The following is a 20655-nucleotide window of genomic DNA, read 5'->3' as shown; positions in this document are numbered from 1 at the left end:
TCGACAAATCTAGATTATCTCCTGGATGGTTGTACTTGAGTTTCCTATAAATCCCTCTTCTAGGTGGATCTAAATAAAACCTATTGCAAATTTTTCCCCAAATCTGCAATATTTTCCTTCAAATTATACATATAAGAAATTAGCAAAATATACTAGGTTACATATACATTTAGGCAACTTTTATTACTGGGTTGAAAACATAAATTCTGGAAACCTATCCTAAGAAAATACTCTCAAATACCGAGAATTTTCACACAAAAAGAATGATTTCAGTATCATTTGTAACAGGCAAAAATTAGAAAGAACATAAATTTCTGACAGATAAAGAATTTTGTTTGTGGATTTTTGTTTTTGGGTTTTTTTTTTCTGGCTGTGCCTGTGGCATGTGGAAGTTCCAGGGCCAGGGATTGAAACTGCACCGCAGCATCGACCTGAGCAACTGCAGTGACAACACCAGAGCCCACTGCACCACAAGGGAATTTCAGTAAAGAAATGTTGGAAAACTATAATTTCTGCCTCATGTAAGTATTACACAGCCATTAAAAATTCTACTAATAAAAATTATGTAACAGTGCAAATGATGCCAGCCATAAAATAAGTGAAAATCATTATTATTACAACTTAATTTTTTCAACAAAAAAATGCAAGTGATGAAAAATGGTTATATTCCTTCAACAAAAAAGGAAAGAAAATAAACAAATTGGTTATAATAATAGGGAGGAAACATACATGATGATATTTCTTTCCCAAGTATTCTACAATATCCATGGGCCTTTTCAAAAAAAAACAACTATATTATATCAAAAGCATTGTTTTTAAATCATATCTACTTAAGATTTCTTGGAGAAATATAGGTATCACATCAGGATATATCTGTGTCATTTACATGTCTTTCTCTATTATCCTAGAGGAAAAAATAAACATTGATTAATTCCCTTTCTTATACAGCAATAATTTCATTGCTAATTTTATTCTTACGATGAAGTATGGGTCACTGAATCAGAAACAGAAACTAATATTTTGCCATTTGCAGCAATGTGAATGCAACTAGAGATTCTCATACTAACTGAAGTAAGTCAGAAAGAGAAAGACGAATACCATATGACATTGTTATATGTGTAATCTAAAATAGGGCACAAATGATCCTATCTACAAAACAGGAACTGATCATGGACAGGAGAGAAGACTTGTGGTTGTCATGGAAATGGAAAGAAGACTTGTGGTTGTCCGGGGGAAGGAGGAAAGGGGATGGATGGGGAGTTTGGGGCTAGCAGATGCAAACTATTACATTTAGAATGGATAAGCAATGGGGTCCTACTGTACAGCACAGAGAATCTCTTGGGTTGGAACATGATGCAAGATAGTAGGAAAAAATATGTACACATATGTGTGACTGGGTCACTATGCTGTACAACCAAAACTGAAGAAATACTGTAAACCAAATATAATAAAAAATAAATTCACTCATTAAAAAAGAAACTAGTATTGCAGTTTGTATTCAAGAGTTATGATAATAATTAAAAGCCAGACTCTTCCTTGAGTCAGCTCATGACACTATGAGAAATCTATAAAGCCATCTGCTAAATGTTTCCAAGCTCTATAAATGCTGGCAAACTGCATTAAAAAATAAGATGAGGTTGAATGAACTAAAAGCATTTAAGTCCATGTGGAATGTTATCATTATGATTCAGAGCCTGAGTGCACGAAGAAGGAAAATCCTTCCAACCTTTTTCAAATGTTCAAATCTAATCAACTCTCAAGCCTATTATCATTGTCAATTAAAAGTCATGATCATAGACACACAATTCTGGGCTGAGAGAAAAATCAACAGCCTCTGCAACCAGAGTCCCTTCATGTTTATGTTCTGCATTCACAGCTCATTTATTTTTTCTAAACAAATATGTTTGCATTTTTGATTGGATAGTTAAAAAATTCAGTTTTATTCTACCATTCACTAAACTAGATGTAAATTAATTCAAACGGAGCATGATGGCCATGTAACAATCTCCTCCTTCTTTGAAAACAAATGCATCATCTCCGCCCTGATGCTTATGTTCTGTGAAATCCCTCAGCTGAGTGGGAAATTTATATTTCAGTGGGGGGCCATTATCTTCTCAAGTGCTGTATCACAATCATGTCCTGTCCCACTTGAAGAAAAAAATCTGGGAAAACGCTGTTATGGTCCATTTTCCAAATGCACTTTTTATTCCATCTTAAATGCATCTTTATTGAGACTTGTTTTTCAAAAGTAAAATGAAACATGCATTTTAAACATGTTTGTTATACCCAAAAGTCATCAGACATTATTCAATAATACATTACTATAATCACTGATACCAGAAAATGATATTCTGACAGTTAAACAACAAAACAAAAGGAGATGAAAACAACTTCTATATACATCTAAAAGTTAATGAATCTATAAAGTGGATAAATAGGCTCTAACATAAATCTTTATGGGCCATCGTCATAATAGCACCTGTTCTGAAACATATGTTATCTGCAAGGTGCTAAGATAGAAAAAAAAAACAATAAGTACCAGCTTTAGTATTATGAAAGTGTTACAAAATTTCCTATGAATGCCTACTTTCCAAATTTTCCTTGACACTCGAAATTGAAGTGAGCATAGTTTAGAAAGCATCAAATACAGTATCTTCTGATTCCAATCAGGGCTGCCTCAAGCCCTGATTTTACCATTTACTGCTCTGTCGCCTTGAGCACTAAAGCATCAGTGTCTAAGGCTTCTTATCAAGAAAATAAGAACACTGTCTTTTCTATGTTATAGTAGTGTTGGAAAGGAAGGTGAGGAAAAAAGGGAAGAATTCCTGTAGACCTAATTCTCTCTCTCTATGCCAAACCTGAGCTGGAGAGATTCCTAGTAAGACCTTTTAAAAAAAAAATTCTATGCAACTATTTGTATTCCAATGTTATAGGTGAAGATGGCAAGTTATCGAGTTATATTTCACTCGGAGTCACACACAGACACAAAAATTGATGTAGGTAGAATTTAAATCCAGATCTCTTTGTTTCTCGGGTAATGAGGGTGGCCAGTCATGCTGGTTACCCTGAAACCATCCCAGTTTTAGAAGAGAAAGTCTAGAGTCCCAGGCACATGGGACTGCTCGTCCCCTTATTTGGCAAGTTCCATATCAAATGAATAGAATTATAGGAGAGGAGAAGCTGAATAAGTTGTAAAATATGCTTAAAATGCAAGTTATTGACCGGCATTTTTCTTTCTTCTTTCCTTTTATTACTGTCTATCTTGGTATAAAACTAGCTTGTTTTTACCATGTTTGGACAATAACCGTCTTGATCTACAAGTGTCTCTGTTCCAATAAGTTCAGAAAATGATCTTCACGTTGGCATATTATAGGCCCTGAGAAATCCTACAGTAACAACTCCTGTTTTACTTTGATCAGCATGGTTCAAACAAATTACCATTTTAAAATTTTCCTTAACAACAATTACTTTCCATAAAAATAGTGTTTGTGTAACATACTTGGGGATGTTAAAAGTTTTATGGGCTGGTAAATTTTAAATGTTTAATTTTTTAAAAAGCATAAATTATTTAGTTAAATAAAATTATTATAAACTGAATGGTATTTTCCTAGAGAATATTACACAATATAATTCTCAGTTTCTTCATTAGAAGATTATCAACATAGTCAAGAATGATGAGCTCTAGGAAAAATAATTAAGCCTATATGAAAAATTTTAGGAAGTCTTTTTTAATTTTTAATTTTTGTCTTTTTGGGGGGGAGGGCACATCCACAGCATAGGGAAGTTCCCAGGCTAGGGGTCCAATCAGGGCTTCAGCTGCTAGCCTGCACCACAGCCACAACAATGAGGGATCTGAGCCATGTCTGTGATCTACACCACAGTTCATGGCAATGACGGATCCCTAACCTACTGAGCGAGGCCAGGGATCGAACCCACATCCTCATGGATTATAGCTGGCTTCATTACCACTGAGCCATGACAGGAACACCCTAGAAAATCTTTTTTTAAAGCTCCTTGGCAATGACCTAGAATCAATTAAAATCATAGGAAAGAAAAACAGTCTCATGAAGTACATTGTAAACTGAATATTATTCAATTGTCTTAATTTCAAATTCAACCAAAGTCTACACTCTGGAAAAGAGCTGTCTGTATTAAGGTCATCTTTAATTTCCTGTAAAGCCTTTTGAACATGTGCCCTTTGTAGTTTCACTGAATAAAATCACAAAATCTTCAGTAAAACTCAACATCATTGGAGCAACCGGAGCTCTCATTTATCGTCAGCGGAAACACAAAATGGTACAGCTTGGGAGACAGGTCATTTCTCACAAAACTGAACATAGTCATCCCACATGATCTAGCAAGTGCACTCCTTGGTATTTACCCAAAGGAGTTGAAACTGTATATTCACTCAAAAGCCACCACACAGATGTTCACAGCAGCTTTCTTCATAATTGCCAAAACTTGAAACAACCAGGATGTTCTTCAATAAATGAAGGGATCAATAATTTGAGGTACATGTGGAAAACAGAATAATATCAGCACTAAAAAGAAATGAGCTACCAAGCCCCAGAAAGACATGAGGGAACTTTACATGCATATCACTAAGTGAAAGAAGACAATCAGAAAAAGCAACATACTGCATGATTTCAACTCTATGACATTCCAGAAAAGGCAAAACTCTGGAGACCATGAAAATTATCATTGGTGGATGCAAGGTGTTGGGGATGGGAGTATGGATGAAAAGATGAAGATCAGAGTAATTTTAGAGCAATGAAAATACTTTGTAGGAAACTAGAATGATGAAAGCATGTTATTATGCAGTTGCCCAAACCCACAGCATGTACAACATCAAGTGAATAGTAATATAAGCAGTGGACTTTGGGTAATTATAGGTCAATGTAGGTTCATGGATTCTAACAACCTGGGCACTGGTGAGTGAAGTTAATATTGGAGGAGGCTTGCAAGTATTAGGAAACAGGGTATATAGGAAATCTCTGTACTCTGCTCAATTTTGCTGTGAACCTAAACCTGCTTTAAAAAATAAAGTCTTAATTAGAAAACTAATGAAAATGCCACATCTTTAATAAGCACACAAGGCTGTAACACATCTCCATAGGTGAAAAGACAGCTTCTTTGACAAGAAACCAAAATTAGCATCCTTTATTTTTATTCTTTATGAATAATAAAATATTTTGAATTTTTGTGTTAAAGTATGGTTGATTTACAATCTTGCATAAAAATAATTTTAATTTAATTTTTACATGAAGAATGATTCTTCACATAAAAAGAATGTATTAAAAGCAACATATTTATTACTTAATTATCCAGATTGGCTCTTGAACCTGACTGAAAATCTTGCTTAAGGACAAATGCTTTTACATTCTGAAACTTTAGATGCACTTAAGGATTCAAATTTTCAGTTAAAAGTAATCAGATTCACCAAGACAGGAAAAACATACTCAAATCAATACATTGTCTTGTTTTGATTCACTTATAGGTAAGCAAAGACTTTCTTAGAGGCAAATATTTTATTTTGTTGGTTGCATAAATTCTTCCCCTGATGAACCCCACCTCTTAGGAATATTCTAGTAGGTGAAATTTCCTTATTTTTTGCATTCTATGAAAAATAAAACAAATGTTTTCCATGGTAATTTAAGATTTGATTTCAGCAGAGATGACCACATGCAAGTCACTACAATCTTTGAAAGACAGGGGAGCCATTTGACGATCGCTGAGTCAGCAAAAATTAGAAATGTTACCAAATGTTTTATTGAGTGCCTAAATTTGCACATCACATAACTGTGGTATTAGATATCTGGGATAAATCTCAGAGATTCCAGACATTCATTCCCTTTCCAGATGAAGAAACATGGATATGAAATGTACCCAGATATTCTGCATTATAATTCAAACAGAGGTAATACATGTTTATTTTTTTTCTTTGTATAGCCCCACCTATGGCATATGGAAGTACTCCGGCTAGGGGTCGAATTGGAGTTGCACCTGCAGGCCTACGCCACAGCCATGGCGACACAGGATCCAAGCTGCATCTGTGACCTATACCACAGCTTGGGGCAATGCCAGACCCTTAACCCACTGAGCAAGGCCAGAGATCAAACCCATATCACCAAAGAAATAACATTGAATCTTTGAGCTGCTGAGCCACAACAGCAACTCTAATGTATGCTCATTTTTAACGACATAATATATATTTAAATGGTTTAATACATTATTGTTCAATAAAGACTAGTATGTCGGAAGTTCCTGTTGTGGCTCAGCAGTAAGGAACTGACTAGTACCCATGAAGATGTGGGTTCAATTCCTGGCCCTGCTCAAGTCTCCATTTTGCATGTCAAAAAACAAATAAATTGCTTTAATATTAGTTGTAGGGCATGCCAATGTGCCAGCAGTAGGTTCCGTCAGTTAAAACATTCGAGAAGCAGAATTAATTCTACAAAGCCACCAGGGTACTATTTAATGCATGACGCTAATTACTGAACTCAAAAAGATTATACTATTTTCAGACAGACCTAATAACTCTCTTAGGACAGCAATTAAGAAAGTTTGAATCCCTGCTTTTAAGTCTTCTCCTAAGTAAAATGAGGTTCTTGCAGGAAAACCATTATTTAAAGTGCTACATAATGTCAGCCCTGTATCGTTGAATTCCTTAACACCAGCAGGCCCCCTCAGACATAGATTCAAACTCTCAACGTGACAAGGCAGAATAGGTAATTACATTTTTTGCAAGTTGTTGAAGACTTCAGAAACACTGAGAACCAACCTAACAAGAGAAGTGTGGGGAGTTCCCCGTCATGGCTCAGTGGTTAATGAATCTGACTAGTATCCATGACAACACGGGTTCAATCCCTGGCCTCACTCAGTGGGTTAAGGTTCCAGCGTGTCCGTGAGCTGTGGTCTACGTAGCAGATGAGGCTCAGATCCCAAGTTGCTGTGGCTGTGGCACAGGCTGGCAGCTGCAGCTCTGATGTGACCCCTAGCCTGGGAACATTCACATGCTGTAGGTGCAGCCTTAAAAAGACAAAAAGAAGAAGAAGAAAAAAAAAAGCAATCCATTTAATAAATAAATAAAAATTTTAAAAAAATTAAAAGAGAAGTGTGTATAAATTATTTCTGAGATAGCATCAATCATCTTTATCATCTGCCTGCTGTCAACATTTTTCGGAGGAAGGTAAAATTCTTATTGATTGATTGATTTTTTACTGGAAGTTTCCAGGCCAGGGTTGACTCCAAGCCTCAGCTGAGACCTTTGCCCCAGATGAGGCAACGTGGGATCCTTTTAATCCACTTTGCCGAGGATTGAAACTGAGCTTCCTCAGCAACCCGAGGTGCTACAGGTTGATTCTTAATCCACTGAGCTACAGCAACCCGAGGGTGCTACAGGTTGATTCATAATCCACTGAAACTCCTAAAATGCTCATTTTTATTGTCCCATTTAAACCCAGGTGATGTGATGGTTCAGGTCTGATTACTATGGTATTTTATACATTTCATCCAGGAAAATAACACTACTTTTCTGCCAGGGCTGAGTAAAAGAATATAACAAATGCTAGGGCAGGAACTTAAATCCCATTTCTATAGCAATGATAATTGCTTTTTTTCTTTCTTAGTGACACAACATTTTCAAAGTGTTGACTTAACGTTTTCTCCTTCTTTCCTCTTCATTTCAACAAATCTCTGTTATGTGCCTACTCTGTACAAAGCTCAGTATGTGAGGTCAATAAGACAGAAGGATGCAGACTGCCTTTTCAAGTCTCATTTTCAATCCACAAACATCTCTCAATTCAATTTATATTAGTATGTCATAAAGGCAGCATTCTTTTTTTGCAATTATTATTTCTAAAGAAATGGAAAGGGTTGGCAAATATAACACATCCCTTTATATCTCTCCAGCCTCATGCCACAGTACCATTCAGAAAACTGCCAGTTGTTTTCTGGATTGTGAGATTTTCCTTAAAGGCACCAAGACCTATTGTCACCAGGGCAGCTTGTCATCCTCTTCAAAACCTCATCAAAACCAAGTAATGAGGCTACTCTCCTCTAGGGGCCCCTGTTGCTCTCAGAATAAGACAAAACCTTCCTGAGTGGGACAGCAAGGCACCCAGGATGTGGCTCTTTCCCGCTCCCTCCCCTCTTGAGCCTGGCACCCACAAGTCTGCTCTCCATGTCCCTGATCTGTTTTTGTTTTTGTAGATAGGATCATTTGTGCCACTTTTTAGATTCCACAAATAAGTCATATCATATGGTATTTGTCTTTCACTTTCTGATGTACTTCACTTAATATGAGAATCTCTGGTTGCATCCATATTGCTGCAAATGGCATTATTTAATCTCTTGGATTAGACCATGATGGAAGATAGTATGAGAAAAAAAGAATGTATATATATGTATAGCTGGGTCACTTTGCTATACCGCAGAAATTGACACAACACTGTAAATCAACTATACTTTAATAAAACAAATTAAAAATATCTGAATCCTACATGTTTATAAGGCATAATTTCTCAGCATGCCCTCAAAACACCTCTTTTCAACCTGCAGGCTTACAGAACTATTTCTATCTTCCTTGTACTGGGGACTTTAATTCCTTATTTTCTCGATGGGGAACTACTCTCCCTTCTGTCTCCCCATTCGTACCTCTCCTGTGGGTTTTACATTCCCAAAAGGAGCCATTTCCTACTGCCAGATTATAAGCATTTTACAGATGCTACCACAGAACCTTTGCTTTCCTCTATCTGTTCATTCAAAAAGCCTTTGCTATGTACGCAGCTTTATTCTAAGAGCCTGGGATACATCAGTGAACAAATACCAACAAAGAAAAATCCCTGCCCCCATGGCATTTCCTTTTAAGTCGGAAGAGACAGACAGTTAACAAGGCATGCGTAAATTAATTATAAATCCAGTGCAGTATTAAAGAGGTATTAAAGAGAGACAGATGAAAAACTGGAGTAGGGAAAGGGCAATGGGGCACACCCCAAAGGATGGAGTGATCGCAATTTTTTTTTTTTTTTTTGTCTTTTTAGAGCCGCACCCTTGGTATATGGAAGTTCCCAGGCTAAAGGTCCAACTGGAGCTGCAGCTGTCAGTCTAAGCCACATCCACGGCAACACAGGATCCTTAACCCACTGAGCAAGGCCAGGGATGGAATGTGCATCCTCATGGATATTATCAGATTCATTACCACTGAGCCACAAGGGGAACTCTACGACTGCAATTTTAAATAGAAAAAAAAGCCTGCTATGGACTTCCTTGAGGAGAAGGCATTTGAACAAAGACTGAAAGAGGGCAGGTGGCTTAGCCTTGAAGATATTAAGGGAAAGAAGAGGAAAGAGCCAGTTCAAAGGTCCTGAAGTGAGAAGGAAAGGGCAGAAAGGCCACAGCAATTGAAGCAAAGGGAATGAGGGGAGAACACAAGAGAGGAAGGCAGGGTGACTGGGTGACAGAGTATTTAGGGATGAGTGTAGCTTTTAAACCAAGTGGCACAGAGAAACACTGGAGGGCTTGGAGAGGAACAGTGGCATAATGCAATTTAAATTTTAAAAGGACCAAAAGTAGGGAAGATAAATGGGCAAATGTAGAGGCAAGGAACACAGCCTAGAAGAGCATTGCAACACCTCCACTCACAGGGCCATGATGATTGTTTATAGGGTGAGTACAGAAGAGATGGTAGGATTTCCTGACAGTTTGGATGTGGGCTACCTAGAAAGAGAGGACATTTCTGTTCTTGGTTGAAGGAACAACTGAAAAAATAGGGTTGCCTTAAGCTGAAACGGAAAGAGTGTTGCAGGAATAGTTTTACAGGGGCTGAAGAGGGAGCAGGTGTGGAAATCAGAAGCTTAGAATGTGTCAATACTAAGATGCCAGTTAAAAAATTTTCCATGAAGATTAAAAGGTTATTTCTCCTGAAGAGAGTCAACTCCTTGAAGACTAGAACTTTGTCTTTTTTTTTTCTGACACTTAGAACAATGTGTGCTTGTAGAGTGAAAACTCATGGTATCACTCACATGTGGAATCTAAAATAGGGCACAAACGAACCCACCTACAAAACAGAAAGAGATTCACAAACATAAGAGAACAGACATGCAGTTGCCAAAGGGGAAGGGGAGAGAGTGGGATGGACTGGGAGTTTGACATCAGTAGAAGCAAACTATTACTTTTAGAGTGGATAAGCAATGAGGTCCTGCTGTATAGCACAGGGAACTATAGCCAGTCTCTTGGAATAGACCATTACTGGAGATAATATAAGAAAGAGAATATATATATATATATATATATATATATATATATATATATATATGACTGGGTCATGTTGCTGTACAGCAAAATTGCCACAATATTGTAAATCAACTATACTTTCAAAAATAAAACAAAAAAAAACTCAGTAAATGTGTATTAAATGGATGAATGAATGAACATTGCCCTAAATTAGCAAATTGGTGAAACAGAGTCAGATGTAAAAATCTCAATGCCACGATTCTAGAGCTTTTTTTTGTACAGGATATAAGAATGAAGAAATTTAACATTTGCAATTTATATTTGGTGGTTATAAAAATATTTTAAATATTAAAACATTTAAGATCTTATATTTATTGAATAAGATCAGTTTAAATTATAAAGCTATAGTAGCTGTATTAACTTTCAGGGAAGACTAAAACTTTAAAACAATCATTAATAGTTCCACCACTTGATATAATTATGTAGTTTCTAACACCTAACCATAGAATTTTTGTACAGATTTTCATGCCTATAGCACAAGTGTTCATTTTAGTATAATAAAATATGATTTTAATCATCAGGCAATGTACGTGATGCAGTAAATGACCCAAAAGACAGCATTAAAGCACACAGTTGGAGATATTTTTGCTCCCTTTCCTTAAACAGATCACATGTACTACTTGTTTATATTAGGAAATGCTATATTGGGCCCTACCTAGTTTTTCTTCCTTTCTTTTGTTCATGGAACAATCATGAGAGAAACAATCATGAGAGGCCAGTCCTGGAATTGCACTTTTACATCTGTTGACAATCGAAGAGGCTTATCTCTTGGCAACACAGCCCTCCCAAATTCCCTGTATCTGCCATGTTGTTGCATCATTTTAAGTCTCTGTGTTGCTCTTTCCTAAGCACCTCCCATGCTTTTCCTCCTGTTCAACCACCTGCAACTCCTTGCTCAGGCGTTCCACCTTTGGAAAGCCTTCCTTTCCCCGGATTGTCATAAATATGTGTAGGAGCTGGCATAATTTATATGCATCACTCTCTGTTATATTTGCTTACTAAGATTTTTTCACTTTTTTTTTTAAATTTTTGTGGCCACACTCATGGCATATGGAAGTTCCCAGGCCAGGGACTGAACCTGCGCCAAAGCAGCGACTAGAACCACTGCAGTGACAATACCAGATCATTTACCAGCTGAGTCACAAGAGAACTCCTACTGACATGTTTTTATCCTTCATTAGACTATGTATTACCAAAGGCAGGAGTCATTTTTTGAAAATCACGTATTTAGTTCCTGGCCCTTTAGTACATGAGTAGTTTGTGTTTGTGTTAGGAAGAACTCACACCCAAAGCCACATCCATCCCATGGATTGTCAGTACTTTCCTTTTTCTTTTTATGGCTGCACCTGCAGCATGTGGAAGTCCCCAGACTAGTGGTCAAATTGGAGCCGCAGCTTCGACCTATGTCACAGCCACAGCAACAGTGGATCTAAGCCAAATTTGTGACCTATGCTAGATCCTTAACCCAGTGAGTGAGGCCAGGGATCCAACCTGCATCCTCACAGACATTATGTCAGGTTCTTAACCCACTAAGCCACAGTGGGAACTCTGATTGTCAGTACTTTTTTATGAAGCTACAAAGGCCTAATACATCTATTGGCAGGTAAGTCTTTGTGGGAGTTCCCATCATGGCTGAGTGGGTTAAGAACCCGACTAGTACACGTGAGGATGCAGCTTCAATCACTGGCCTCTCTCACTGGGTTAAAGGATCTGGCATTGCTGTGAGCTGTGGTGTAAGTCACAGATGCAGCTCGAATCTGGCATTTCTGTGGCTGCAGCATAGGCTGGCAGCTGCAGCTCTGATTCAACCCCTAGCCTGGGAACTTCCATGTGCCATGGGTGCAGCCCTAAAAAAGAAAAAAATAATAATTAGTCTTTGTAAATGTTTGAAACGTTTGAACATTGGGTCAAACAGTGACTCAGTGACTACATTTTTGTGGCTCCCACCATGAAGGGCCATCATGATCTCTGAAATTTGACAGAAGCAGCCAAAAGGGAGGCACTAATGGGGGGAAATACCGCATCAAGAAAGGAGAAGAGAAAGGTCACCAACAGACTAATATGTGCTCTTTGCCAAAATGTTGGCAGAATGCATTGCCAAAGATCTCACATGCCCCAAATCCGCCTTGCATTTTGATGCATAGCACATGAACTTTAATAATGAGACAACTTCCTTGAGAAAATAATGATCTCCTTCTGCTTTCATCCTTCTCACAGCAGGCAGCAGTGGGAGGCAACAGGCAACATGATGACTAACAGAGAGTTCAAAAGGAGCATGTCAGCACCATCTGAGGGTGGATGCCACATGCTCGCTCCATCAGAAACCTTGAAGGACACCATGTCTGGATGCATGAAACATGGAATCCCACAGAATAGGATCCCCAGTTGGACACCCATTAAGCACAAACAGACATGAACCCTGTTGCCAGCCCAAAAGATAATGGGTCCCCTTGCCTTTTCAGCATCCCTGTTACACACAGGCATGCCTGCAAGCCTACAATCTTGTTAGAAACATAGGCAGACACAACTTCAGTCAAGGTCAACAAAAAAGAAGTCACCTAATTTTGAGGGAAAAAATTAGCTCTCAGCTATTCTTTAATACCTTTGGGATGCTTTCCTAAATTTGACATAAAATTAATAGGACCCATTTACACACCCAAAAGTAGAAAACTGTAAAGCATCTAATCTTTATCTAGGACCAATCTGATGGCCATATTAAATTTAAGGTCAAAATCTGTATCTTTTTTTTTTTTCCTCTTGTGCAGAAAACAACATGAACAAAACTTCTGCATAATGTATCAAAACAACTATGAGAGCAACTGAAATAACACTGTCCCTGACTGGTTCTTGCACAATCCACTTTATAATAAGTAAACAAATCACTTAACATTTGACAATATTCTATAGCTTTTAATTTTCATAAATCTAGGTTCATAAAGGAAGTGAAATGATTTCATCTTACTCATTCCTCCACATACCCTTCCCTAGGTTTTACTCTATGCTCTCAATTAGGTAACCAGCACAAGGATAAAAAAAAAAAAAATTTTTTTTAAATTAAAAAAAAACCTTACTACCAACAGCAGAAATATGTCGTATTTATAGTATCTGGTCTTATTTCTAGATCTTTAATCCATTTTGAGTTTATTTTTGTGTATAGTGTTAGGGAGTGTTCTAATCTCATTCTTTTACATGTGGCTGTCCAGTTTTCCCAGCACCACTTATTGAACAGGCTGTCTTTTATCCATTGTATATTCTTGCCTCCTTTGTCATAGATTAGTTGGCTGTAGGTGCGTGGGTTGAATTCTGGGCTTTCTATCTTGTTCCACTGATCTCTATTTCTGTCTTTATGCCAGTATCATAAGGTTTTGATGACTGTTGCTTTGTAGTATAGACTGAAGTCAGGGAGCCTGATTCCTCCAGCACCATTTTTCTTTTTCAGGATGTCTTTGGCTATTCTGGGTCTTTGGTGCTTCCAAACAAACTTTAAGACACTTAGTTATAGTTCTGTTAAAAATGTCCTTGGGAATTCGATAGGGATTGCACTGAATCTGTAGATTGCCTTGGGTAGTATAGTCATTTTGATAATATTGACTCTTCCAATCTAAGAGCATGGTATGTCTTTTCATCTATTTGTGTCATCTTTGATTTCTTTCATCAGTGTCTTAGAATTTTCAGAGTACAGGTCTTTTGTCTCTTTAGGTAGGTTTACTCCCAGGTATTTTATACTTTTGGATGTGATGGTAAATGGGATTGCTTCCCTAATTTTTTTTCTGATCTTTCATTGTTAGTATATAGAAATGCTATTGATTTCTATGTATTAAATTTGTATCCTGCGACTTTGTCAAATTCATTGATGAGCTCTAACAGTTTTCTGGTAGACTCTTAAGTATTTTATCATGTCATCTGCAAATAGTGATAGTTTTACTTCTTCCTAGAGGAAACCATAGGCGAAACACTCTCCAGCATAAACAACAGCAACATCTTCTCAGAGTCACTTCTTAGAGTAATGACAGTAAAAACAAAAATAAACAAATGGGACATAATCCAACTTAAAAGTTTCTTCACAGCAAAGGAAACCCTAAACAAAATGAAAAGACAACCCACAGAATGGGAGAAAATATCTGCAAATGAATTGACTGACAAGGGATTCATCTCCAAAATTTATAAACACCTTCTGCAGCTCAATGTCAAAAAAAACAAACAACCCCATCCAAAAATGGGCAGAAGATCTAAACAGACAGTTCTCCAAAGAAGACACACAGATGGCCAAAAAACACATGAAAAGATGTTCAACATCACTCATTATTAGAGAAATGCAAATCAAAACCACGATGAGGTACCATCTTACACCTGCCAGAATGGCTATCATCAAAAAGTCTACAAACAGTAAGTGCTGGAGAGAGTGTGGAGAAAAAGGAACCCTATTACACTGTTGGTGGGATTGTAAATTGGTACAACCACTGTGGAAAACAGGATGGAGATTCCTCAGAAAACTAAACACAGAACTACCATTTGATCCAGCAATCCCACTCCTGGGCATCTATACAGAGAAAACCATGACTCAAAAAGACACCTGTACTCTAATGTTCATTGCAGCACTATTTGAAATAGCCAAGACATGGAAACAAACTAAATGTCCATTGATATAAGAGTGGATAAAGAAGATGTGGTACATATACACAATGGAATATTACTCAGCCATTAAAAGGAACAAAATAATGGCATTTTTAGCAACATGGATGGACTTCGAAATTATCATGCTAAGTGAAGTCAGTCAGACAATGAGACACCAACATCAAATGCTATCACTGACATGTGGAGTCTGAAAAAAGCACACAATGAACTTCTTTGCAGAACAGATACTGACTCACAGACTTTGAAAAACTTATGGTTTCCAAAGGAGACAGTTTGGGGGGCGGGGGGATGCACTGGGGATGTGGGATAGAAATCCTATAAAATTGGATTGTGATGATCATTGTACAACTCTAAATGTAATAAATTCATTGAGTAATAAAAAAAGAAATATGTCATATTTAGAGATACATATCATGTACCTCTATTGTGTATACATAGTGTATACACAATAAAATACACTGAATAGACAAATGAAGACCTCAACATGTTCAAACCCACAGAGAATAGAAAATTAGCTTGGGTAGTGCTTACTACAAAACAGTGCTTGATATTTAGCATTCAAACATTCTTTGATTGCATAAAACATTGCATTTATTTTTTAAATTACTAAAACAAATTGAGTTATTATTTTCTTCCTAAGGTGTTCCAGAGAGCAGAATACAAACCAGCAGTTAGAGACAGACAGAGATGAAAGGTAAAGATGGAGGTAGAGGTGGATATGGAGCTTGAGGTAGAGCTGGAGGTGGAGATGGAAGTAAAGACAAAGATGGAGATGGAGACAGAGACAGAGATGAGATGGAGATAGAGGTGGAGATGGAGATGGAAATGGAGATGGAGGTAAATATAGAAGTAGATACTGATAGATACATACCTTAATTGTAGTTGTGTGTGCTCCAGGGTATTCTTTTTCTTCCAGTGTGGACCATCTCTCTATAAACTTAGATACCAGGGAATCATCATAGTCCACTATCTGAAATCCAGAGACGTTTGCACCTCCAAACTGAATCTTTAATAAGTCTCCATCAGTAAATCCCTGGACAGAGAAAAGAATTATGTCAAGTTTTCTATTAAGAACCAAATAGAACTTAACATTTAACAAATAACTCTATACATTGTGGTTTTACAAATTTCAAAGAACACAAGAGTTACAAAAAGACTATAGTAAAAATTTCATGTATTTTATCAACTAATATTCTTTACCAGCACGTAGCACATCTAGGTGCCATATTGAGTCCTCAATCAATGATTGTTTATTGGTTGTATTTATATAAAAGTTCCCCACATTATTGAGAAATCTTCCAAGGATGAGGACTGATTTGTTTTATCGTATCTACAACAGAGCACCAACAGATACTTAATAACATTTAGCTAGTCTCCAAGAACTACAACATTGTGATATAGTCATTTCTATTTAAATTGTTAATTCTCTCAGGTGACATAAATACCTGGAAAATGAGAATGACAAGTAGTAAATGCTCAGTTATCATCTGAGAAGAATTAAACAATTTCACATTAAGTATGAAACAATTTTTATAAAATTTTTTGAATTAAAAATCCCTTTCTGCTGCATTATTAGAATGAATTCAGTCATTACTAAAATTATCATATGGTGCTTTCATTGATTTCAAATACTGTGCTACTATAAATTGTATCTCAATTTGAGAATACATTCTATGAAAGATGAAACTACAATTTTAACAAGTCACAATTATAAATATTTTCACTTTATACACCACAGCTCACAGCAATGCCAGATCATTAACACAGCAAGGCCAGGGATTGAACCTGCAACCTCATGGTTCCTAGTCAGATTCGTTTCCACTGCAACCCAGTGGGAATGCCCTGACTTTTCCATTTTATATTTTCTCATTGAATTTATACTTACGCACGATAAGTATGTAATTCCTTTTTGTAATCAAACCATTTATGTCCTCATCCATTTTACTGTTCACTGTTTTCATATTTAGAATTCTGTTATTCAGAGCAAATTCAAGTAATGGAATTGCATTTTCCTTATAGAATAATATTTCTAATGTTAATAATCATTTCATTTTTTTAGTAGTAGAACTTTCTATATACCTATTCCTGTTTTTGTTTTTTTGTCTAGTTGTTCCATGAAGCATATTCACGTTTATATGAGTAAAGTTTTTTTTTCCAAATAAATTATTCAAACAATTAAGTATTCTTTTTTTTTTTTTTTTTTCATCCTGGAGCCTTTCTCTTTAACACTGCAATCTGATTGACTCCTTTCCATCTGCTCTGTAACTATTCCCTGAAAATGTCCCATCCTCAATTTTCTGAGTAGTTTCCCTATTTTCCTGATCCATTTTCTCTCCTTTCTTCTGATAGAGTCCCTAAGAGTTTCCTGAGACACAAAAAGTTACATTTTTGAGACACTGAATGCTTGAAAATACCTCTACTTTGCTCTGACACGATTAGTATTTTGGCTGGTTATAAAATTTTAAGTTTTAATGCTCATAATCTGATGAATTGTTCCACCAACTTTCATTGTTTCTGTTGCAAAATACAATATCATTATTTTAAATTATTTCTTCTATATGACCTGCTTCATATTCTTCCCTGCCACCAAATTGACAAAAACCTTTAAGATCTTTTGCTTACCTATGGAATTTCATGAGGATATTTTCTTTAAAATATGAAAGAAGTCTTTTTTTCTTTCACTATTGTCTGCCACTCAATGAGCAGATTTGTGTCATTCGGTACTGGAATTTTTTATGAATGTTTCTTTGATAATTCCCTTCATCTGTTTTACAATCTTTCTGGAATGCTCATTATTAAGACACTGTAACTCTGATTAAACATCTGAGTCTCTCACAGTTTCCTCCACATTCACCATTTATTGTTTTATTGTCATTTTGTTACATAATCTGGAAGATTTTCTCAACTTTATCTTCAAAATCATGTAATTGTACTTGTTATTGTAGAAAAGATAACTTCCCAGAGTGCTTTCTTATTCCTTGATTTTTTTTTTTTTTTTTGCTTTTTCACAGCATTCTTTTCTTTATGGATAACAGTTTCTCTTATTTCTCTGAAAATATTCCTTTCAATTTAAAACATTTTTTTCCTGATTCCTGCTCACCCTGTTTCTGTGTATTTGTTTATTTGCACTGTGTCCTTTATGGCAAAGACTTTTCTCAAATGCCTGGTAATGCCTGGCTATCTAAGAGGAAGATGGTAAAGTGTTTCTTGGAATTTCTATGTAGATGGATGGGGCTGGTTGATGAGTGAGCCTCACTGAAAGGCAGGGACAAGTGGGGAGGATTGCAGGGCTTTTGGTCCACATCTGACAGGCTGAAGAAATGAGAATTGGATCCCCTTATGACCACTTCATCACTTTATCTGCTTTAATGCTGTATCAGGAACTGAACCACAGCCTGTTTGGAGAGTGTAATCAAGCATTCAGCATTTCCTGAGGAAATAAATCAATAGTAATATCTGAAGATTTTTATCTTTTACAACCACTTCCTTTAACACTCATTATACACTGGACAGTGAAAAGGGGACATTCCCAATCAATGACCTGGAAGATGAAAGTCCTTCAATTTAAGATGGCATTCTTCAGTTTTAAACATTGGTGAAATTTTCAAGTGCCCTAGAAATTCTCAGAAACTTCAGCACTCTACAGATTCTTTGAACTTACTGAGTCACTAGAAACCCCACACAGTGAGGATACCAAGTATCCAGAAAAGGAAAAATGCAACTTGAATTCAGAACACATAGTAGGTAGATTACTCCTAGAAATATGTTAGAAGCAAGAACTTACTTTTATTTTTGAATCTTTTTTACTTTGGTCATTCACACACCTATTTCCCTTTTCATAGCATCAGACATCAACTCTCAAATTGATGAACCTCCTTCTGTCATTATTTCTCAATGTTCCAATATAATCTTCTCCATCTGGACAATTTTAAAGATCACAGCTTTCAATGTGGCTCTGTGCTGCTCATCAAAGGCCACAATTCACACAGGGACTGACTGTCCAGGCTGTTCCCTGCACAGAATGTGGTTCTGAAGAGACTAATTACAGAGCTCCATTTATTTTAACCCTAGCATCTCTGGTAGAGAGTCATTTAGGATCTGTAAGGGTATGTTGCAAGGAATTTTTATAGTGATTAGCCATTTAATTGCCAAACAAAAATTTTACCTTGAACAACCATCTTCTCCCAATATCATGTAGGCTTGAGTTTAATATTCTGTTTTTTTTGTTTGTTTGTTTTTAGGGCTGCACCCACGGCATATGAAGGTTCCCAGGCTAGGTGTCTAGTCAGAGCTATAGCTGCAGGTCTATTTCACAGCCACAGCAATGTCAGATCCGAGCTGCGTCTGCAAACTACACCAGAGTGTAGTGCTGGATCCTTAACCCACTGAGAAAGGCCAGGGATTGAACCCGCAACCTCATGGTTCCTAGTCGGATTTGTTTCCACTGCGCCACAATGGGAACTCCTGAGATTTAATATTCCTTATTATTGGTGGTGCTTTCTAGTGAAAATAATAACAGTTATAATATTATTTTATATTATCAGTGTTGCTTTTTTTAATCTCTCCTTAACTACTAGAAACAATGTCTTCTGATATAACAATCCAGAAACCACAACACAAATCTTCAGTTATATAAATTGGAAATCTTCTCAGAGTCCTATTGTATCTTCTCATTCTCTCATTCTGTCCCTCTTTTTTTTTTTTTTTTTTTTTTTTTTTGTCTTTTTGCTATTTCTTGGGCCGCTCCCGCGGCATATGGAGGTTCCCAGGCTAGGGGTCGAATCGGAGCTGTAGCCACCAGCCTACGCCAGAGCCACAGCAACGCAGGATCCGAGCCGTGTCTGCAACCTACACCACAGCTCACGTCAACGCCGGATCGTTAACCCAGTGAGCAAGGGCAGGGACCGAACCTACAACCTCATGGTTCCTAGTCGGATTCGTTAACCACTGTGCCACGACGGGAACTCCTCCTTCTGTCCCTCTTTTACTCACCTTTTTTTCTGAGGTTGGGGAGAAGTAGGCCCTCAATTACACAGGATCATTCTTATTTGAAGAATGTAAACCTTTGCAACAGTAAAGACTCAAGCTTACTTTAATGCTGATCTAAGAATTATTTTGAAAAAAATACATAACGATAATTCTAAGTGGATATTGATTTTATTTAAGAAAGGGAGATAACTAACCACTTGGATATTCAGTATAATCTTAATTTGAGGGGAATCTCAATGAAAATGTGATCAGCTACAATAATTCAATTTTCATTGTGTTGCTTACATAGCAAGTGGGAAACCAGAAATAAATAATATATATCAATATTCTGGATATTTCCAGGTTTTATTTTGTATTAAGATATATCCTCACAAATGTGCAAATTAAATATTATATATTCAAAGAACTTTAAAGAAATGGACAAACGTTCGTGTTTATAAATTACAGTAACAGTGAGAAACATGGAGATATGTGGATAATTAAATTTTATATATTTTTGAAAATTTTCCCTTAGTTAAAATATGCCTTCTACAGACTTCCCATCATGGCCCAGTGGAAATGAATCCAACTAGGAACCATGAGGTTGCGAGTTCAATTCCTGGCCTCGCTCAGTGGGTTAAGGATCCGGCATTGCCGTGAGCTGTGGTGTAGATCGCAGATGGCAGCTTGGATCTGGTGTTGCTGTGGCTGTGGTGTAGACCGGCAGCTGTAGCTCTGATTAGACCCCTAGCCTGGGAA

At 36.8% G+C, this 20655-nt stretch overlaps 1 protein-coding gene across 5 annotated transcripts in view; it reads right to left on the bottom strand.

Annotated features, from left to right (window-relative positions):
* GRIA2 (glutamate ionotropic receptor AMPA type subunit 2) overlaps nucleotides 1–20655 on the bottom strand; it is a 169182-nt gene that overhangs the window by 41647 nt on the left and 106880 nt on the right. For all 5 annotated transcript variants that reach the window (XR_014812513.1, XM_084972125.1, XM_003482389.5 and 2 more), the window contains exon 6: nucleotides 15800–15961. Coding sequence is in view for 4 of the 5 variants with exons in the window: in XM_084972125.1 (XP_084828251.1) it covers nucleotides 15800–15961 (162 nt within the window). In the remaining variant the exon portion in view is untranslated. The remainder of the gene's footprint in view (nucleotides 1–15799; nucleotides 15962–20655) is intronic.

Source organism: Sus scrofa, chromosome 8 (assembly GCF_054392235.1).
Source record: "Sus scrofa isolate SSC_HxYL_T2T_F1_AM1 chromosome 8, Sscrofa_HxYL_maternal_Yorkshire_Landrace_v2.0, whole genome shotgun sequence".
NCBI classification, from domain to species: domain Eukaryota; kingdom Metazoa; phylum Chordata; class Mammalia; order Artiodactyla; family Suidae; genus Sus; species Sus scrofa.
Note: the sequence above shows the minus strand (reverse complement) of the source record. Positions and strands in the feature narration are given on the sequence as shown.